At 46.8% G+C, this 19,946-nt stretch overlaps 1 protein-coding gene across 6 annotated transcripts in view; it reads right to left on the reverse strand.

Moving 5' to 3' along the window:
- STK32B (serine/threonine kinase 32B) overlaps positions 1 to 19,946 on the reverse strand; it is a 448,182-nt gene that overhangs the window by 13,954 nt on the left and 414,282 nt on the right. For all 6 annotated transcript variants that reach the window (XM_019026105.4, XM_019026104.4, XM_055384435.2 and 3 more), the window contains one exon: positions 19,034 to 19,098. In XM_019026105.4, coding sequence (XP_018881650.1) covers positions 19,034 to 19,098 — 65 coding nt within the window. The remainder of the gene's footprint in view (positions 1 to 19,033; positions 19,099 to 19,946) is intronic.

The following is a 19,946-nucleotide window of genomic DNA, read 5'->3' on the forward strand; positions in this document are numbered from 1 at the left end:
CAGAGAAAGAGCTTGACCAAAAAGGGAACTTGTAAAAACTGATCATATGAAGTGGGTCATTCTTGTCATACCCAACTGAAATACAGTAAATGACCTGCTGCAATTCTAAGACTGGTTTTGCCCACTGCTATTACTTACCAATCAGAACTTGCCAACTGCTCAACATCTTACTAGTGCCAGTGAAATTTCTCAAAGAGCAATATGTAATATTTCTCCTTCTTATGAAACCTCTAACCTTCTCTTTGTTCTTTGGACATACTTAAAGACCAGCCAATCTGCAATGTATGCCCTGAATTGCAATTCTTTCCTCCCAAATAAAACATTTTAGGGGGGTGGTGCCAGCTCCAGTCCCCTCAATAGGAACTGCTCCAGTGTACAGCTCCCAGTCTACAGCTCCCAGCATGAGCGATGCAGAAGACGGGTGATTTCTGCATTTCCAACTGAGGTACCAGGTTCATCTCACTGGAGAGTGCTGGACAGTGGGTGCAGGACAGTGGATGCAGCGCACCGAGCGTGAGCCAAAGCAGTGCGAGGCATTGCCTCACCTTGGAAGCGCAAGGAGTCAGGGAATTCCCTTTCCTAGTCAAAGAAAGGGGTGACAGCTGGCACCTGGAAAATCAGGTCCCTCCCACCCTAATACTGCTTTTCCAACGGTCTTAGCAAACGGCACACGAGCAATTACATCCCGCGCCTGGCTGGGAGGATCCTACATCCACGGAGCCTGGCTCATTGCTACCACACCAGTCTGAGATCAAACTGCAAGGTTGCAGCGAGGTTGGGGGTGGGGCGCCCGCCATTGCCGAGGCTTGAGTAGGTAAACAAAGAGGCTGGGAAGCTCGAACTGGGTGGAGCCCACTACTGCTCAAGGAGGCCAGCCTGCCTCTGAGACTCCACCTCTGGGGGCATGGGCATAGCCAAACAAAAGGCAGCAGAATCCTCTGCAGACTTAAATGTCCCTGTCTGACAGCTTCCAAGAAAGTAGTGGTCCTCCCAGCATGCAGCTGGAGATCTGAGAACGGACAGACTGCCTCCTCAAGTGGGTCCCTGATCCCCGAGTAGCCTAACTGGGAGGCACCCCGCAGTAGGGGCAGACTGACGCCTCACACGGCCAGGTACTCCCCTGAGACAAAACTTCCAGAGGAATGATCAGGCAGCAACATTTGCTGTTCACCAATATCCACTGTTCTGCAGCCTCTGCTGCTGATACCAAGGCAAACAGGGTCTGGAGTGGACCTCCAGCAAACTCCAACAGACCTGCAGCTGAGGGTCTGTCTGTTAGAAGGAAAACTAACAAACAGAAAGGACATCCACACCAAAACCCCATCTGTACATCACCATCATCAAAGACCAAAGGTAGATAAAACCACAAAGATGGGGAAAAAACAGAGCAGAAAAACTGGAAACTCTAAAAAGCAGAGTGCCTCTCCTCCTCCAAAGGAACGCAGCTCCTCACCAGCAATGGAACAAAGCTGGAGGGAGAATGACTTTGATGAGTTGAGAGAAGAAGGCTTCAGACGATCAAACTACTCCGAGCTAAAGGAGGAAGATCGAGCCCATGGCAAAGAAGTTAAAAACATTGAAAAAAATTAGACGAATGGCTAACTAGAATAACCAATGCAGAGAAGTCCTTAAAGGACCTGATGGAGCTGAAAACCATGGCACGAGAACTACATGACGAATGCACAAGCCTCAGTAGCCGATTCGATCAACTGGAAGAAAGGGTATCAGTGATGGAAGATGAAATGAATGAAAAGAATCGAGAAGAGAAGTTTAGAGAAAAAAGAATAAAAAGAAACGAGAAAGCCTCCAAGAAATATGAGACTTTGTGAAAATACCAAATCTACATCTGATTGGTGTACCTGAAAGTGACAGGGAGAATGGAACCAAGTTGGAAAACACTCTGCAGGATATTATTCAGGAGAACTTCTTCAGTCTAGCAAGGCAGGCCAACATTCAGATTCAGGAAATACAGAGAACACCACCAAGACACTCCTCGAGAAGAGCAACTCCAAGACACATAATTGTCAGATTCATCAAAGTTGAAATGAAGGAAAAAATGTGAAGGGCAGCTAGAGAGAAAGGTCGGGTTACCCACAAAGGGAAGCCCATCAGACTAACAGCTGATCTCTCGGCAGAAACTCTACAAGCCAGAAGAGAGTGGGGGGCCACTAATCAACATTCTTAAAGAACTTTCAACCCAGAATTTCATATCCAGCCAAACTATGCTTCATAAGTGAAGGAGAAATAAAATACTTTACAGACAAGCAAATGCTGAGAGATTTTGTCACCACCAGGCCTGCCCTAAAAGAGCTCCTGAAGCAAGCACTAAACATGGACAGGAACAACTGGTACCAGCCACTGCAAAAACATGCCAAAATGTGAAGACCATCGAGGCTAGGAAGAAACTGCATCAACTAACGAGCAAAATAACCAGCTAACATCATAATGACAGGATCAAATTCACACGTAACAATATTAACCTTAAATGTAAATGGGCCAAATGCTCCAATTAAAAGACACAGACTGGCAAACTGGATAAAGAGTCAAGACCCATCAGTGTGCTGTATTCAGGAAACCCATCTCACGTGCAGAGACACACATAAGCTCAAAATAAAGGGACGGAGGAAGATCTACCAAGCAAACGGAAAACAAAAAAAGGCAGAGGTTGCAATACTAGTCTTTTATAAAACAGACTTTAAACCAACAAAGATCAAAGGAGACAAAGAAGGCCATTACATAATGGTAAAGGGATCAATTCAACAAGAAGAGCTAACTATCCTAAATATATATGCACCCAATACAAGAGCACCCAGATTCATAAAGCAAGTCCTTAGATACCTACAAAGAGACTTAGACTCCAACACAATAATAATGGGAGACTTTAACACCCCACTGTCAACATTAGACAGATCAATGAGACACAAAGTTAAGAAGGATATCCAGGAATTGAACTCAGCTCTGCACCAAGTGGACCTAATAGACATCTACAGAACTCTCCACCCCAAATCAACAGAATATACATTCTTTTCCACATCACACCACACCTATTCCAAAATTGACCACATAGTTGGAAGTAAAGCACTCCTCAGCAAATGTAAAAGAACAGAAATTATAACAAACTGTCTCTCAGACCACAGTGCAATCAAACCAGAACTCAGAATTAAGAAACTCACTCAAAACCGCTCAGCTACATAGAAACTGAACAACCTGCTCATGAATGACTACTGGGTACACAACGAAATGAAGGCAGAAATAAAGATGTTCTTTGAAACCAACGAGAACAAAGACACAACATACCAGAATCTCTAGGACACATTCAAAGCAGTGTGTAGAGGGAAATTCATAGCACTAAATGTCCACAAGAGAAAGCAGGAAATATCTAAAATTGACACCCTAACATCACAATTAAAAGAACTAGAGAAGCAAGAGCAAACACATTCAAAAGCTAGCAGAAGGCAAGAAATAACTAAGATCAGAGCAGAACTGAAGGAAACAGAGACATGAAAAACCCTTCAAAAAATCAATGAATCCAGGAGCTGGTTTTTTGAAAAGGTCAACAAAATTGATAGACTGCTAGCAAGACTAATAAGGAAGAAAAGAGAGAAGGATCAAATATATGCAATAGAAAATGATAAAGGGGATATCACCACCGATCCCACAGAAATACAAGCTACCATCAGAGAACACTATAAACACCTCTACGCAAATAAACTAGAAAATCTAGAAGAAATGGATAAATTCCTCAACACATACACCCTCCCAAGACTAAACCAGGAAGAAGTTGAATCTCTGAATAGACCAATAACAGGCTCTGAAATTGAGGCAATAATTAATAGCTTACCAACCAAAAAAAGTACAGGACCAGATGGATTCACAGCCGAATTCTACCAGAGGTACAAGGAGGAACTGGTACCATTCCTTCTGAAACTATTTCAATCAATAGAAAAAGAGAGAATCCTCCCTAACTCATTTTATGAGGCCAGCATCATTCTGATACCAAAGCCGGGCAGAGACACAACAAAAAAAGAGAATTTCAGACCAATTCCACTGATGAACATCGATGCAAAAATCCTCAATAAAATACTGGCAAACCAAATCCAGCAGCACATCAAAAAGCTTATCCACCATGATCAAGTGGGCTACATCCCTGGGATGCAAGGCTGGTTCAACATATGCAAATCAATAAATGTAATCCAGCATATAAACAGAATCAAAGACAAAAACCACATGATTATCTCAATAGATGCAGAAAAGGCCTTTCACAAAATTCAGCAATGTTTCATCCTGAAAACTCTTAATGAATTAGGTATTGATGGGACATATCTCAAAATACTAAGAGCTATCTATGACAACCCACAGCCAATATCATACTGAATAGGGAAAAACTGGAAGCATTCCCTTTGAAAACTGGCACAAGACAGGGATGCCCTCTCTCACTACTCCTATTCAATATAGTGTTGGAAGTTCTGGCCAGGGCAATCAGGCAGGATAAAGAAATAAAGTGTATTCAATTAGGAAAAGAGGAAGTCAAATTGTCCCTGTTGGCAGATGACATGATTGTATATCTAGAAAACCGCATCATCTCAGCCCAAAATCTCCTTAAGCTGATAAGCAACTTCAGCAAAGTCTCAGGATACAAAATCAATGTACAAAAATCACAAGCATTCTTATACACCAATAACAGACACACAGAGAGCCAAATCATGAGTGAACTCCCATTCACAATTGCTTCAAAGAGAATAAAATACCTAGGAATCCAACTTACAAGGGATGTGAAGAACCTCTTCAAGAAGAACTACAAACCACTGCTCAACGAAATAAAAGAGGATACAAACAAATGGAAGAACATTACATGCTCATGGGTAGGAAGAATCAATATCGTGAAAATGGCCATACTGCCCAAGGTAATTTATAGATTCAATGCCATCCCCATCAAGCTACCAATGACTTTCTTCACAGAATTGGAAAAAACTACTTTAAAGTTCATATGGAACCAAAATAGAGCCCGCATTGCCAAGTCAATCCTAACCCAAAAGAACAAAGCTGGAGGCATCACGCTACCTGACTTCAAACTATACTACAAGACTATAGTAACCAAAACAGCATGGTACTGGTACCAAAACAGAGATACAGACCAATGGAACAGAACAGAGCCCTCAGAAATAATGCCGCATATCTACAACCATCGGATCTTTGACAAACCTGACAAAAACAAGAAATGGGGAAATGATTCCCTATTTAATAAATGGTGCTGGGAAAACTGGCTAGCCATATGGAGAAAGCCGAAACTGGATCCCTTCCTTACACCTTATACAAAAATTAATTCAAGATGGATTAAAGACTTACATGTTAGACCTAAAACCATAAAAACCCTAGAAGAAAAACTAGGCAATACCATTCAGGACATAGGCATGGGCAAGGACTTCATGTCTAAAATACCAAAAGCAATGGCAACAAAAGCCAAAATTGACAAATGGGATCTAATTAAACTAAAGAGCTTCTGCACAGCAAAAGAAACTACCATCAGAGTGAACAGGCAACCTACAAAATGGGAGAAAATTTTACAATCTACTCATCTGACAATGGGCTAATATTCAGAATCTACAATGAACTCAAACAAATTTACAAGAAAAGAACAAACAACCCTATCAAAAAGTGGGCAAAGGATATGAACAGACACTTCTCAAAAGAAGACATTTATGCAGCCAAAAGACACATGAAAAAATGCTCATCAGCTCTGGCCATCAGAGAAATGCAAATCAAAACCACAATGAGATACCATCTAACACCAGTTAGGATGGCGATCATTAAAAAGTCAGGGAACAACAGATGCTGGAGAGGATGTGGAGAAATAGGAACACTTTTACACTGTTGGTGGGACTGTAAACTCGTTCAACCATTGTGGAAGTGAGTGTGGCAATTCCTCGGGGATCTAGAACTAGAAATATCATTTGACCCAGCCATCCCACTTCTGGGTATATACCAAAAGGATTATAAATCATGCTGCTTTAAAGACACATGCACACGTATGTTTATTGTGGCACTATTCACAATAGCAAAGACTTGGAACCAAGCCAAATGTCCAACAATGATAGACTGGATTAAAGGAATGTGGCACATATACACCATAGAATACTATGCAGCCATCAAAAATGATGAGTTCATGTCCTTTTTAGGGACATGGATGAAGCTGGAAACCATCATTCTCAGCAAACTATCGCAAGGACAAAACACCAAACACCGCATGTTCTCACTGATAGGTGGGAATTGAACAATGAGAACACATGGACACAGGAAGGGGAACATCACACACTGGGGCCTGTTGTGGGGTGGGTGGAGGGGGGAGGGATAGCATTAGGAGATATACCTAATGTTAAATGACGAGTTAATGGGTGCAGCACACCAACATGGCACATGTACACATATGTAACTAACCTGCACGTTGTGCACATATACTCTAAAACTTAAAGTATAATGAAAGAAAAAAAAAAACTTGGTCTCCACAATCCTTTATCTTAACCTAAGCATTCTTTTCCATTGATCCCAAGTCTTCAGATAAACTCAACTAATTGTTAACCAGAAAATGTTTAAATTTACCTATAGCCTGAAAGCTCCCCCATCAACCCTGCTTTGAGTTGTCCTGCCTTTCTGAACCAAACCAATGTATTTCTTAAATGTATTTGATTGATGTCTCATTCCTCCCTAAAATGTTTAAAACCAAGCTGTACCCCGACCACCTTGGGCACGTATATGTTCTCAGGACCTCCTGAGGGCTGTGTCATGGGCCACGGTCACTCATATTTGGCTCAGAATAAACCTCTTCAAATATTTTACAGAGTTTGACTCTTTTTGTGAACAGTGTGTGTTGATTTAAAAAATGAAAAGAAGATAATATCTGACACAATACTTAATTGAGTGGCACTATATCGGTCTGATAATTTTGTACATAATATTACTAGCAAACATTGGGTAGTGCTGTCACTGAGGCTGTTAAATGCTTAACATGTGTGTCATTTATTCTTACAACAATCCTATGAAGTACATATTAATACCCCATTTTACAGTTAGAAAGCTGAGGCACTAGTTTGAAGTCTGAGGCCACAAAGCTAAAATCAGGATTTGTACCCAGGCAATCTGGTTCCAGAGTGTGTGCTTTTAGCCATTTACATATCCTGCCTCTCTGTAGTTAAAAAAGAAACGCCCCAAAACAAAACCCCAAAAAACCGCAAACACAGAGTTGAAATTACTGGAAAGCTGTGGGAGGACACATACCAAATTGAATAATAGTAACTGAGTTGGAAATGGAGGGTGGATATTGAAAGAGAAAAAAGCAAAAGTCATTCAGTTCCATCGTGCATACACTGCAAGAATCCCTTCTCTAGAATCCCTGGCAGAGACCCAGCCAGTGTTACCCAAGCCCTGCTGCCACCTCCCAAGGCAGCCCATCCCATCTGGGAATAGCTCAAGTCCTGAGAAACTTTTCCTTCACATAGAATTGAAATGGAGAAATCTGCTGCCTGAGAGCTCCATCTCCACTCCACCTCCACTGGCCTTAGGTCTGCTTTCTGGAACTATTCAATATTTGGATGATTCCATTTTCTTTCTCATGGGATATTCCTCCAATTCTTAGAATTCCCCTAGACTAGGCTGGGCACGATGGCTCACGCCTGTAATCCCAGCACTTTGGGAGGCCGAGGCGGGTGGATCACCTGAGGTCGGGAATTTGAGACCAGCCTGACCAACATGGTGAAACCCTGCCTCTACTAAAAATACAAAATTAGCCGGGCATGGTGGTGGGCGCCTGTAATCCCAGCTACTTGGGAGGCTAAGGCAGGAGAATTGCTTGAGCCCGGGAGGCGGAGGTTGCAGTGAGCCGAGTTCATGCCACTTCACTCCAGCCTGGGTGACAGAACAGGACTCCATGTAAAAAAAAAAAAAAAAAACAAAAAAACAAAAACCAACAAAAAACAAGAACAAAGAAAAAGAAAAAACTCCCCGGGATTAACTGTCTCCTGCCTCCCCCTGGATCCGCTTTGCACCACCTCCACCTCTTGTCAGCCTGGGAGTCTGACTTGGAGGAGCCATAGCCTAGGTGCCCATGCCTGTGGGCTTCCAGCTGGGCGTGGCCAATGGGAAGCCCCAGTAGAAATCATAGAGAGCAAGGGATGCCAAGTGTGGGCACTGGTTCCCTAGCTTCCTCCCTGCACTGCCGCCTGGAGTTGCTAGGAACATTGGAGGTCACTGCTCCAGTCAAGGCAGCCCCGTGATTGAGGCTCTCCATCCCCTCATCTCCTCCAGCCTCCAGGGAGTAACACCTTGGCTTCTATGGAGCCCCAGGGTACTGCAGAGCCTCTGTGGCATCTCTGTACCCACTCAATGTAAACGATTCTTTGTAAGTAAATTATCCTTTGAGTGTTTTCTCTGGGACTCTAATACAACATCTTTCCAGTCTCCCGGAGATTTCTCTTTTCTAAGTAAAAACTCAATATAACTGGAGGTTCCACTTTTAAACCTCAACAGTTACTGGGAGATAACCTTGTAGGCAATTCTGATTTCAGGAATTCAATAACAGCCTTTGGCCAGAAGCATTAAAGTTCTGCCAGTCTTATCAGCTGTTGCCTGAAGCAAAACACATTTGAGGGAGTCTTTGGTTGGATTCAGCCAAACCCTGGGTGCTAAATGCAGAAAATGCAAAACGCAAGGGATTCTCTTACCATCTTCTCCTCTCCCTCTCTCCGCCCCTTTGCAAATGAGACCGCTCTGACAGAACTGAAGGGCAGCAGTCTCTGGTTTCTAAGTCATGGGGGATTGATTTTCCCTATTTGTTGAGTGTCTCTTCATTCCACAACTTCTCATTTAATACCTACATCCCATCCTTTGGGAGAAAAGTGAACCAGGCCCATTTTTAGGGTGAGAATGGATGGGCAACTGGTAGTAGGTCACATGGCTTTTCAGAGGGGAGTCGAGAGTTCAGATGCAGAACTCTGCCCTTCCCCTCTTCCCAGCTAAGCATTCTTTCCATGGCCCCATTCTGGGCACTGGTACCAGTTGATTTCTCCCTAGACTCGGAGGTGAGGCTGAGCTTTTCCGCCTCAGCTGGCTTAAGGGTGAGGTTTGCTGGTTCCTTCTTGGTGTGGGTGGGGGCACTGGAAGGACCTGCACTGGGGGTCTGACGGATGGGCAGTCACTAGGGGTCCTCACCACACACTCTGGCCCCTGTTCCCAGCACACGGCAGGATTGAAGTTCCGGGCTCCCTTGGTGTTAACTGAGGCCATGTGACTAGTTCCGGCCAGTGAGCATGAATGGAAGTGCTGCGTGCTACCATCAGGCTGGAGCGTGTAATTCCCAATGGCAAAACTCTCCAGAGGGCTCTTCCCTCTGTCACGATCACTGCCATACGGAGAGGAGTGAGAAGCAGCAGGAAGATGTAGGAGCTGCACTCCAAGCTGACCTGCCATGGACATACAGCGTGAACAAGGAACACACTTGGTTGTTGTTAAGTCACTGAAACTGTGCATTTGTACCTGGTTATGGACTCAGAGAGGGGATCTGGGGATCCAGATGCTGGTGGGTGGTGAATAATGGACTCTGAGCCATTCTGAGCCAGAGCTCCCATCAGGACCTCTAGACTGTGTCTCCAGACAGAAAATGAGGCATTTGAGGGTTTTAGGCCATTTGAGAGGACACAATTCAATTCAACACAGAGATCTCAGGCAGAGACTCTAAGCCTTTTTCATAAGAAGCCAGGGTGTGTGGTAACAGCTAGATTAAGCAGTGAAAATCAACTTTAAGGACCCATAAGAGAAGTTACTAGTTGCCCCTGTGTGCTTATTTCAGAACACCTCACTGACAATAATAGCCATGCTTAACGTTGTGTTTGAAATTTTGAGGAGAAATCGAGGGTTACACGGTGAGACAGCACTACCCCTCAGGGGGAGCCTTTTAAGTTCCTGGAAGGTATATTTGTTTCCTTGATCTGCTTAGCAAATTTCCACAAACTTGGTGGCTTAAAAACAACAGAAATATAGTCTCGCTTTGTTCTAGAGACCAGAAAGTTGGAAATCAAGGTGTTGGCGGGGCCACACTTCCTTAGAGGGTTGCAGGGGGAAGTCCTTCCTTGTCTCTTCCAGTTTCTGGTGGTAGCCACCAATCTGGTGGCGGCATCCCTTGGGTTGTGGCAGCCTCTCTTCTGTCTCTCCCTGCACCTGCACATGGCCTTCTTCCCTATGTGTCATTGGATTTAGTGCCTACCCTAATCTAGTGTGACCTCTTCATAAATTGAATACTTCTGCAAAGACTCTGTTTCCAAATAAGGTCATATTCACTCATAAACTTAATACTTCTGCAAAGACCCTGTTTCCAAATAAGGTCATTTTCACAGGTGCCAGGTAACAGGTCATCTTCACAGGTGCTAGGCGACAGGTCTCCAACATATCCTTTAGGAGGACACAATGCAACTCACAACACAGGGTTCTCAGGCAGAGTCTGAGGCTTTTTCGTAAGAAGCCAGGGTGTGTGACAGCTAGATTAAGCAGTGGAAATCAACTTTAAGGACTCATAAGAGAAGTTACTAGTTGCCCCTGTGTGCTTATTTCAGAACACCTCAGTGTTTGTATTCTGTATTTTATATACTTTCCCAGCAGTACCACTCCTTTACTTCACTTGGATATTGTAATTACGGTTTCTGTATTTTTAAAAAATTAAAAGTGAGCATTAGAAGGGGGATAGTGAAACAGAAAATGGGCTTGAGAATCCCTCAGACCTATGTGTGGAATCCCCTCTCTAGCTAAAACACTTTACCAGTGACCTCAGACGGATGACATTAAGACTTATAAATCAAGATTGTGAGGCCGGGTGCAGTGGCTCACACCTGTAATCCCAGCACTTTGGGAGGCCGAGGTGGGCAGATCACCTGAGGTCAGGAGATCGAGACCAGCTTAGCCAACGTGGAGAAACCCCATCTCTACTAAAAAAAATACAAAAATTAGCCGGGTGTGGTGGCGGGTGCCTGTAATCCCAGCTACTTGGGAGGCTGAGGCAGGAGAATCGCTTGAACCTGGGAGGCGGAGGTTGCAGTGAGCCAAGATTGCGGCACTGCACTCCAGCCTGGGCGACAAGAGCAAAACTCCATTTCAAAAAAATTAAAAAAACAAAAAGATTGTAGTGAGGATTAATTGTAGATCAAATGTGAATATATATAAAATGCCAACCAAGCACAGTACATGGCATATAACAGTTTTTCAATACACTTAAAAATGATAGTATTTTCTATGTCTTTTTTTTTTTTATTTTCCACATCTTTTATTGGCTGAGATTTGTCAGAATCGGTCACCCTTTTTTTATTTTTTGGAACGGAGTCTTGCTCTGTCGCCCAGGCTGGAGTGCAGTGGCGTGATCTTGGCTCGCTGCAACCTCTGCTTTCCAGGTTCAAGCAATTCTCCTGCCTCAGCCTCCTGAGTAGCTGAACTACAGGCGTGCACCACCATGCTTGCCTAATTTTTGTATTTTTAGTAAAGACAGGGTTTCACCATGTTGGCCAGGTTGGTTTTGAACTCCTGACCTCAAGTGATCTGCCCACCTCAGCCTCCCAAGCCAGTCACGCTTTTTTTTTTTTTTGAGATGGAGTCTTGCACTGTCGCCCAGGCTGGAGTGCAGTGGTGTGATCTCGGCTCACTGCAACCTCCGCTTCTTGGGTTCAAGCGATTCTCCTGCCTCAGCCTCCTGAGTGGCTGGGATTACAGGTGCCTGCCACCACACCCAGCTAATGTTTCTTTGTATTTTTAGTATAGATGGGGGTTTCACCATGTTGGCCAGGCTGGTCTTGAACTCCTGACCTCGTGATTCGCCAGCCTCAGCCTCCAAAGTGCTAGGATTACAGGTGTGAGCCACCGTGCCTGGCCACACTTTTTAAACCGGGCCCTAATTCCCGTGCAGTGTCTTGATTGTGAGTTTTGTGGCACTATTAAGATTCTGCAATCCACACAGCCTTTTAGACTACTTTCATCTCTGGCTGGAATTCCTCCCGCTGCGTCAGGTCACTGAGCTGATTCTCCCCAGTCATTCGAAAGGCATTTGCTCTGCTGTATCAGGGTTCCCAGAAAGCTCGGCCCTGCCTTGCTCAATCGCCTGAGCTCTTCCCTCCCCTCCACCTCATTGGGCAGTAAACCCTCTAGACTTCTGAGTTTCAGAGACACCATTCAAGTCAGAATTATGTTTTGATCAGTTTAGCTGACTGTGAAACGGGAATAAAAATACCTACGGATAGAATCTCAAGGAGAATGGAATGAGAAAATGGGTGCAGGTAGCTCCCCCATGGCCAGCACACAGAAGGTGGTCTTCACTGTTAACTGCCTTTTCTATTAAGTTTGAACCACAGTGTTTAATTCAAAGGCTGGACAGAACCCACATGTGCTGGCCTTCACTTTGGGAGGCCTAGAGTTTTGAAGTTTGCTACTTCCCAGCAATGAGGTTTGTGGGGAAGGGACTACGTGCAAAGGGTTTTCTCCATTTTGCAGATTAATACAAGGACTAACCTTTCCTTTTCTTACTAGTGGGGTTGCTGAAGAGATACGAGAAATGTCAAAGCACTTTGCAGATGGCACAGACCTTGGTAAAGTCAAAGAATCATTGATATCTGTTCAGCCCCTTGATGGCACAGATGAGAAGTCCGAGGCTCAGAAAGGCTGGAGCTTCACTGGGGTCACAGCACCATGAGCAGCAAGACCAAGACTTGACCCAGGCCCATCAGATTCTGAAGCCTGTGATGGTTTGCACCCCTTGTGCCTCATTGGCGCTGGCTCACGAGGGCTCCAGGCCATGCTGGAGGGTCCCTATCATATTGCTGGGATCCTCCAAGGCCAGAGTTCTCCAGGGAGGCCACCTAAGCAGATGAAGTCAGCCAACATTAATTTTTTTTCTTTTTTTTTTTTTTTTGAGACAAAATCTTGCTCTGTCTCCCAGGCTGGAGTGCAGTGGCGCGGTCTTGGCTCACTGCAACTTCTGCCTCCCGGGTTCAAGTGATTCTCCTGACTTAGCCTCCCAAGTAGCTGGGATTACAGGTATGCACCACCACACCAGGCTAATTTTTGTATTTTACTAGAGATGGAGCTTCACCATGTTGGCCAGTCTGGTCTCAAACTCCTGACCTCAGGTGATCCACCTGCCTCGGCCTCCCAAAGTGCTGGGATCACAGGCGTGAACCACCGTGTCCAGTCTTTAAATATCTTTTGACTGTTTACCCTGCTGCGGACTTAGTCAGGGCACCCTCCATCCACAGCAAATGGGCTGGGGTTTGCTGCCATTGTGTGGTCTGAGGAGGGGTAAGGAGGATGCATTGTGGTCATGTTAATTTGTATAATCTTGCACCTGAAATGTCTGGGTTCGCCAACAGACGGTGTCTACAGGGAGAGTGACAATTCCTTGCCCAACATTTAATGTACATGGCCAGGGGCTATTTTGATTCAGCCTGGGGCTCTGGAGCCACACTGTCTCTATGGAACCCTGGCTCTGCCACCTCTTGGCTGTGTGCCCTTAATCCACTCTGGGCCTGTACTTCCTAACCTGTGAAATGGGGGGGAATAAGCATAACCAGCTCAGAGGATGGATGTACAGACTAAATGGAACAGAGTGAACACCCAATAAAAGGGAGCTCTCATGACCATCCATGCCACGCCTGCCACTGCCCATTGGGTGCATTGGAGAGAACCCTCAAGGCCACCCACTTGTGCAAAGCAATCCTTCCTGCACATCTGAAAGCTCGTGCCACCAGGGTGTGAGCTCCATTGAGAGCAGGAGCCTTGCTCCCAGCAGTATCCCTGTACCTGACCCCAGGGAGATGCTCAATAAACATCTGCCAAACAACTGGATGAAAGCACAGCTAGCAGAAAGAGCCTAGGAACTAGGAGATGGGAGATTAGAGTTCAAGTTCTTCATATTGCAAGACCTTGAGAATACCAATGACATTTCTTTTAGGGAAATGTGATAAGTAAGGACTAAAGCACTGGCTCTCAACTGGGGGTGATTTTGCCTGCCAGAGAACATTTGGCAATATCTGGAGACATTTTTGATTGTCACTGTCTGAAGGTGTTACTGGTATCTAGTAGGTAGAGGGCAGAGATTATTTAAGTATCCTGCAATGCACACGATGGCCCTCACAACCAAGAATTCATGTCAACAGTCAGTGCCAAGGTTGAGAAACCCTAGATTAAAGGAACATGATCTAAAACCATAAAGTCACATACAAATGATGATTGTTATTAGTGTTCATAGTATTATTTGGTGTAACAAATGCAATATTAGATTTTTTAAATGTGGTATTTTCAAGGACTCCAGGGGTAGCTTTTATATGATTTTAAATGTTTTTGTTTCTTCAAGAGATAGCAAAGATAGAAAATGCCCCTTAAATTCCTTTCTCACCAGGAGCTTCTTATTCTGCAAAATGTTGTCAAATGCTATTGAAAAGACCTCTTGGAAAAATCAGCCCTGCTCAGATCTTTGGCCAAGAATAGGAGGATGGGCCCCCCGATGCATTTCTCAACCCACTGGAAGTCTCAGCTGCCAAGGCCTTCAAAGCCCTGACCAGCCCTGGAAGCAGATGCTCCACCTGGCTCAGTGGTCTTTTGCCAGCTGAGACCATTAGCCAATAATAAGCTGCATTTCCAAAAAAGTAGGCAGCGCTAATTTTAATTTTGTTCTCTGTTTAGAAACAAAGGTCCAGAGAGGTTAGCCCCAGGGCACCTCCTCCTGTCCCCACAGTGGCCCCTGTGTGTCTGCTTCACGGCACACACCGCACTGTTTGGTAATCCTCCCCGCTGCAGGCTATGGGCATCCTGAGGACACGAGTCCTGAAGACTCACTTCTGTGTGAGGCCCAGTCCAGTCCAGGATTATGATTTAGCTGTCAAATGACTGAATGCATTTGTCCTGCAGGGCTGACACAGTGGATGCCCTGCCCATGTCCTCTCAGCTCCCACTTGCTGCTTCGTGCAGATGATGGGTGCTTTACCACAGTGGGAGTTGCAGGAACCGTCTCTCTCCCCAAGAGCTTTCTCTAGCTGAGGAAGCATACGTGGCCTATCCAAGAGGAAGTCAGCTGTGCAGGGAAGTTAAGGCCCCCGGGAGCATCCCGCAGCCAGTAGGCTTTTGCTAAAACCATGTATAGCAGGAATCTATGTTCAAGACACATTGAATGTAGGAGTTGCAGATGAACCCCTAAGGACAAGGGAGCCAGAGATGGGAGGGTTTGCAGCTTTAGACGGGTCCTTACGACTCAACTCAGAACCCACTGGAGGATGCAGCACTTAGACACCCTGGTCTCCTGCGGAAGATTCCAAACTGTTAAGCATCAGAATGGCTTGTGGGACATATTAAAATGCCGGTCCCCGTGCTTACTCTCTCTGCTTCTGGTTGGGAAGGAATGGATTAGGGAGCTGTATTGGCTGTATTAGTTTCTCTGGGTGGCCGTAACTAAGTCACCACCAACTGGGTGGCTTTAAACAACAGAAATGTATTCCCCATAGCTCTAGAGGCTAGAGTCTGAAATCAAGGTGTGGGCAGGGTTGGCTCCTTCTGAGGGCTCTGAGGGAGAATCCGCTCCAGTCCTTCCTCCCAGCTCTGGATGGCCGCCAATGCTGGGTGCTCGTTGGCTTGTACCTGCATCACTACAATCTTCCCGTGGCCTTCTCCCCACGCCTGCACCTCTTCTCTTGTCAGGACAGACACTGGTCATGTTGGATTAGGCGCCCACCCTACTCCAGTCTGACCTCATCATAACTCATTACATCTGCGCCCACCCTATTTCCAAATAAGGTCACATTCTGAAGTAGGGGGGCTTAGGGCTTCGACGTATCTTTTTGAGGGACACCATGCAACCTGCAGCAGGTGCAGTATCTCTAGATGCTAACAGGCCCTCAGACAATTCTGATTGCCCCCCTGGGACTGTGGCCCTCCTGTGTGATGTGTGATTTATCTTTGCAGCCCCCACTGTGCAGGGATCCTGCATCCCCCTGCATATTCTGCAGGAGCAACTGGTGTCAGGCTGATGGCCAGGTCTGCAGAGATTGAAAGGAGGCAGAACTGCTGGGGACCGGGGACGTGGTCTAGGCGGAGCATGACGACAAGCCTGGCTTGATGCTTGGCTCCCCCTGACCAGCCCTCGACTCACCACACTGCTCAAGTGGGGAAGAAGGTGCTCGATTTAATTTTCCAGCTACTCAAGTGCCAGCAGTGCCTCTAACATGGGATTCCAGACAGAAGTGAAGGATAAACAGGTCTCACTTTTTTCTTGGTTTAAAGGAAAAATGCTTGTTTTGAGGCAATCATGTGTCATGAATCAACTTCTCATAGGCATTTTTTTACTGCTGAGAAACTGCAGCAAGGGAGGACTGTGGGTAGATGGAGCATGGCTCTCTTCCCACAAGATGAGGTGGGGATGGGGCCGGCTGATGCATCTTGGGGGACACAGCAAAACCCTCTCCTGGACACCTTTATATGGCAGTAAGCCTGCACGCCTGCTGTGACAGGAAGCCTATCAGCCATCAGGGCTGCAGAGGAAGCACTTAGGTAAGCAGAGACAGGATGAAGAAGAAGAACCACAGCTCAGACCTCAGCCAACAGCTTCCGCCATAGCCATGCTCTCTGTGGCTCCCCATTGTCAGGAACACATGACGTCTGCCCTCTTTCTTTATTTTGCCGACTCCTGTAAACTATGCCAGCCTCACTTCCAATTCCCGATGCCAAATCTCAATGGTGTCCATAGGCTGACTGCAAATCTCAGGGGCGTCCACAGGCCAACTGCATTTCCCTCATCAATTCCCATTTCCACGTGAGGAAGAAAACATCTACTCGGTTGAAGCTCCTATATAGTGGGGTGTCTGCTTTTGGGTGTCTGCTAAAAGCAGCCAGACGCAACTCCTAAATGACCCAGGGAAGGATGTCTCATTCTCATTTCCTTTTAAAAGGAAGAATCCAAATTGAAGCATGTTCTGGCACACAGCAAAAGGTGAAATGAGATTGCTGTCTGCTTGGGTCCCACACAGCTTAGCTTTTTGCAGGCTCACGTTTGCCAGCAGCTGCTCTCATTGGACTCCACGGCCCCCACACAGAGAATGAAGGCTGCCTGAGCCCAAGATCACTGATGCTCTTTGAGCAGAAGTTCCTGGGTCTGGGTTTCTAAGTCTGGGGGAAGGGCCATGAGCCTCAGAGCAGGCAGGACCACAGGAAAATTGGGATAAGCTCCGAAACCACTCACGACGTCAGCCCCCGTCTTCCCCAAGTCTGATGGGCTGTGGCTGCAGAGGCCCTTCCTGTGTTGTTGGCCAGAGCTGGGAGACCCCAACATGTGATCCCCTAGCAGGTGAGGCTTGCTGCCCAAGCCTGGTGTGTGTGTCTGTGCTGATCTGGGCACCCATTGGCCCTCAGAGCTATAGCCACTCAGGGTCAGTGAAAGGCTGCTGCCTCCTTTGCCTCCCCAGCGTCGACTGGGACTGGGGCCCTGTCCTGCCCACTGGCCCATGGCTGGAACCCAAACACCCATCCCTGCCCCATCCCTCACCTCTCCTCACTCTCTAGGCTCTGGTAATCCAAGCCTCCTAACCAGCTGCAGGGCCCTGCAGCAGCCATGCTGTCTTCCTTCTCTGTGCACTGTTCCTACTCCTGGAATGCCGCGTTTTCCCCTACATGTCCCTTAGGACTTGGCCCAGCACGCCACCTAGAGAACTTCCCCAACCACCCAGGCTGAGCCAGGTGTCTGCTGTGACATGTACTGCCCTGGGTGGCCCTTGGCCTTAGCACGTGTTTCCTGCGCTGTTAGCATCTGCTGAAAGCCAAAACGGTTGAATACTGGGGATTGCAATAAGGGCCTGTAATCAATGATTTTTTGAGTCAATCAATATTTGAATCTCCTGGAGGGCAGGAAGCATCTCTGATTTGCCTCTACCAACCCAAAGCCTGGCTTAGTGTGGGTCAAATGGGGCTCATCGGCTGCCCCTGCTGGAGCCCCAGCTCTGACAAGTCAGCCACAGCCACAAATCCCCTAGATAATTTTTTTTTTTTTTTTGAGACGGAGTCTCGCTCTGTCACCCAGGCTGGAGTGCAGTGGCACGATCTCGGCTCACTGCAAGCTCTGCCTCCCGGGTTCACGCCATTCTCCTGCCTCAGCCTCCCGAGTAGCTGGGACTACAGGCGCCCGTCACTGCGCACAGCTAACTTTTTGTATTTTTAGAAGAGACGGGGTTTCACTGTGGTCTCGATATCCTGAACTCGTGATCTGCCCGCCTCAGCCTCCCAAAATGCTAGAATTATAGGCGTGAGCCACCGCACCCGGCCTCCCCTAGATATTATCATTGGCTGGAACCGAGCCTGAGGTGTCTGCCTGCTTTGTTGACCAGCCCCTTAGACGGCAGTCCCATGGCCAGGGTACACCCCACCTAGCCCCTCCCAGATTCCCTGTGTCTCTTTTCCCATCCCAGGCTGCTGAGGTTCCAGCATCCCCCACCGACCTTACCCAAGTAAATATTAGTAACAATCGTCATTACCTTGCCGTGTGGAGAACCCCTTCCATACCAGGTGCTGCGGGACAACAGCCTCATTTAATTCTCACAGCCCCGCATGTTAAAGAGGCCTCTCCACTGGGCTGATGCTGACCAGGAGGCTCAGGCAGGGCAAGGTCACTCTGCAGTGGCAGAGCCAGGACTTGGCCCCAGGCAACTTGACCCCAGCGCTCTTACTTTTCATCACAGTGAGCCTGCCTCTCCGCCTGTGTTCCTGTGTGCCCGCTCAGGGCTGCTGCAGCCTCCCCATTCTCCTGGGAACTCCCAGAGACTGGCTCAGGTCACACAGCAGAGGCAGGATCGGAGCCCTGTCTAATTCAAAATCCAGGAGTTTCATCCCCACCAGAGCCCTGTGTCTCACCTCAGTGATACCTTCCCTTTCATCATCAAGGCTGGTTTGGGGGGCAGGGACTGTGATTCTGCCAGGAGGACCTTGGGTCACTTAGGACGGGCTTTGCCCAAGGGGTACAGTGTGAAGGACTTACTTCTCTCTGTTGAATATGATGAATTCCTTCCGGACAGTCTCCAAACACTGCTGCAGGTGTCCATTCTGTCAAAGAGCACAGAGAGGTGACTAAATGACAAAGCATGGTCCAGGGACACACGGTAATGGAGCATCAGAGGACGGCAGATTGACCTAGATGGAAACCTCAGATGCTTGGGACCGGGACAAGGCAAGCTAAGTGTCTGGGGCTGACCCTGACTGCATGGGTGGCTGTGTCCAAAGGTAGCCTGGTGGACAAAGATGCTTTTCTCCACGTTAAGCCATTAAATCCAACTTAAAAGCCATGTTAGAATGGAATATGGGCTGAAATTCACGAGCTTATTTTCCTGACCACTTAAGGCCCACGTGAGAGGCATGGAAAACCAGAAATTCACAACCATCATGCCAGGGGCTCAACTTGTATAGGGGAGGGGGGTGTTGTGTGTTGAATTGTGTCCTCTGAAAGGTATCTTGAGTCCCAGCCCCCCAGTACTTATAAACACGACGTTATTTGGAAATAGAACCTTTACAGATGTAATCCAGTTAAGATGAAGTCACAGTGAATTAGGTAGGCCCTAAGCCCAATGACTGGGGTCCTTATATGAAGGCCATATGAAGACATGTGAAGACACAGAGAATAAGGCCATGCAGCGACGGAGAGAGAGACTGGAGCCATGCAGCTGCGAGCCAGCGAAGGACAAGGGGGCCGGCCGCCACTTGAAGCCTGGGGAGCCAAGGACGGCCCTTCCCCTATAGCCTTTGGAGAGAGCTGGGCTCTGCAGAGACCTTGAGTTTGGATTTCTGGCCTCCAGAACCATGAGAGAATAAATGTGGGTTGTTTTAAGCCACCCAGCTTGTGGCAGCCCCAGGAAACGAATACAGAGGCCCACAGAGGCAAAGTGCCCAGGACCCAC

The sequence above is a fragment of the Gorilla gorilla genome, chromosome 3 (assembly GCF_029281585.2).
Source record: "Gorilla gorilla gorilla isolate KB3781 chromosome 3, NHGRI_mGorGor1-v2.1_pri, whole genome shotgun sequence".
NCBI classification, from domain to species: Eukaryota; Metazoa; Chordata; class Mammalia; order Primates; family Hominidae; genus Gorilla; species Gorilla gorilla.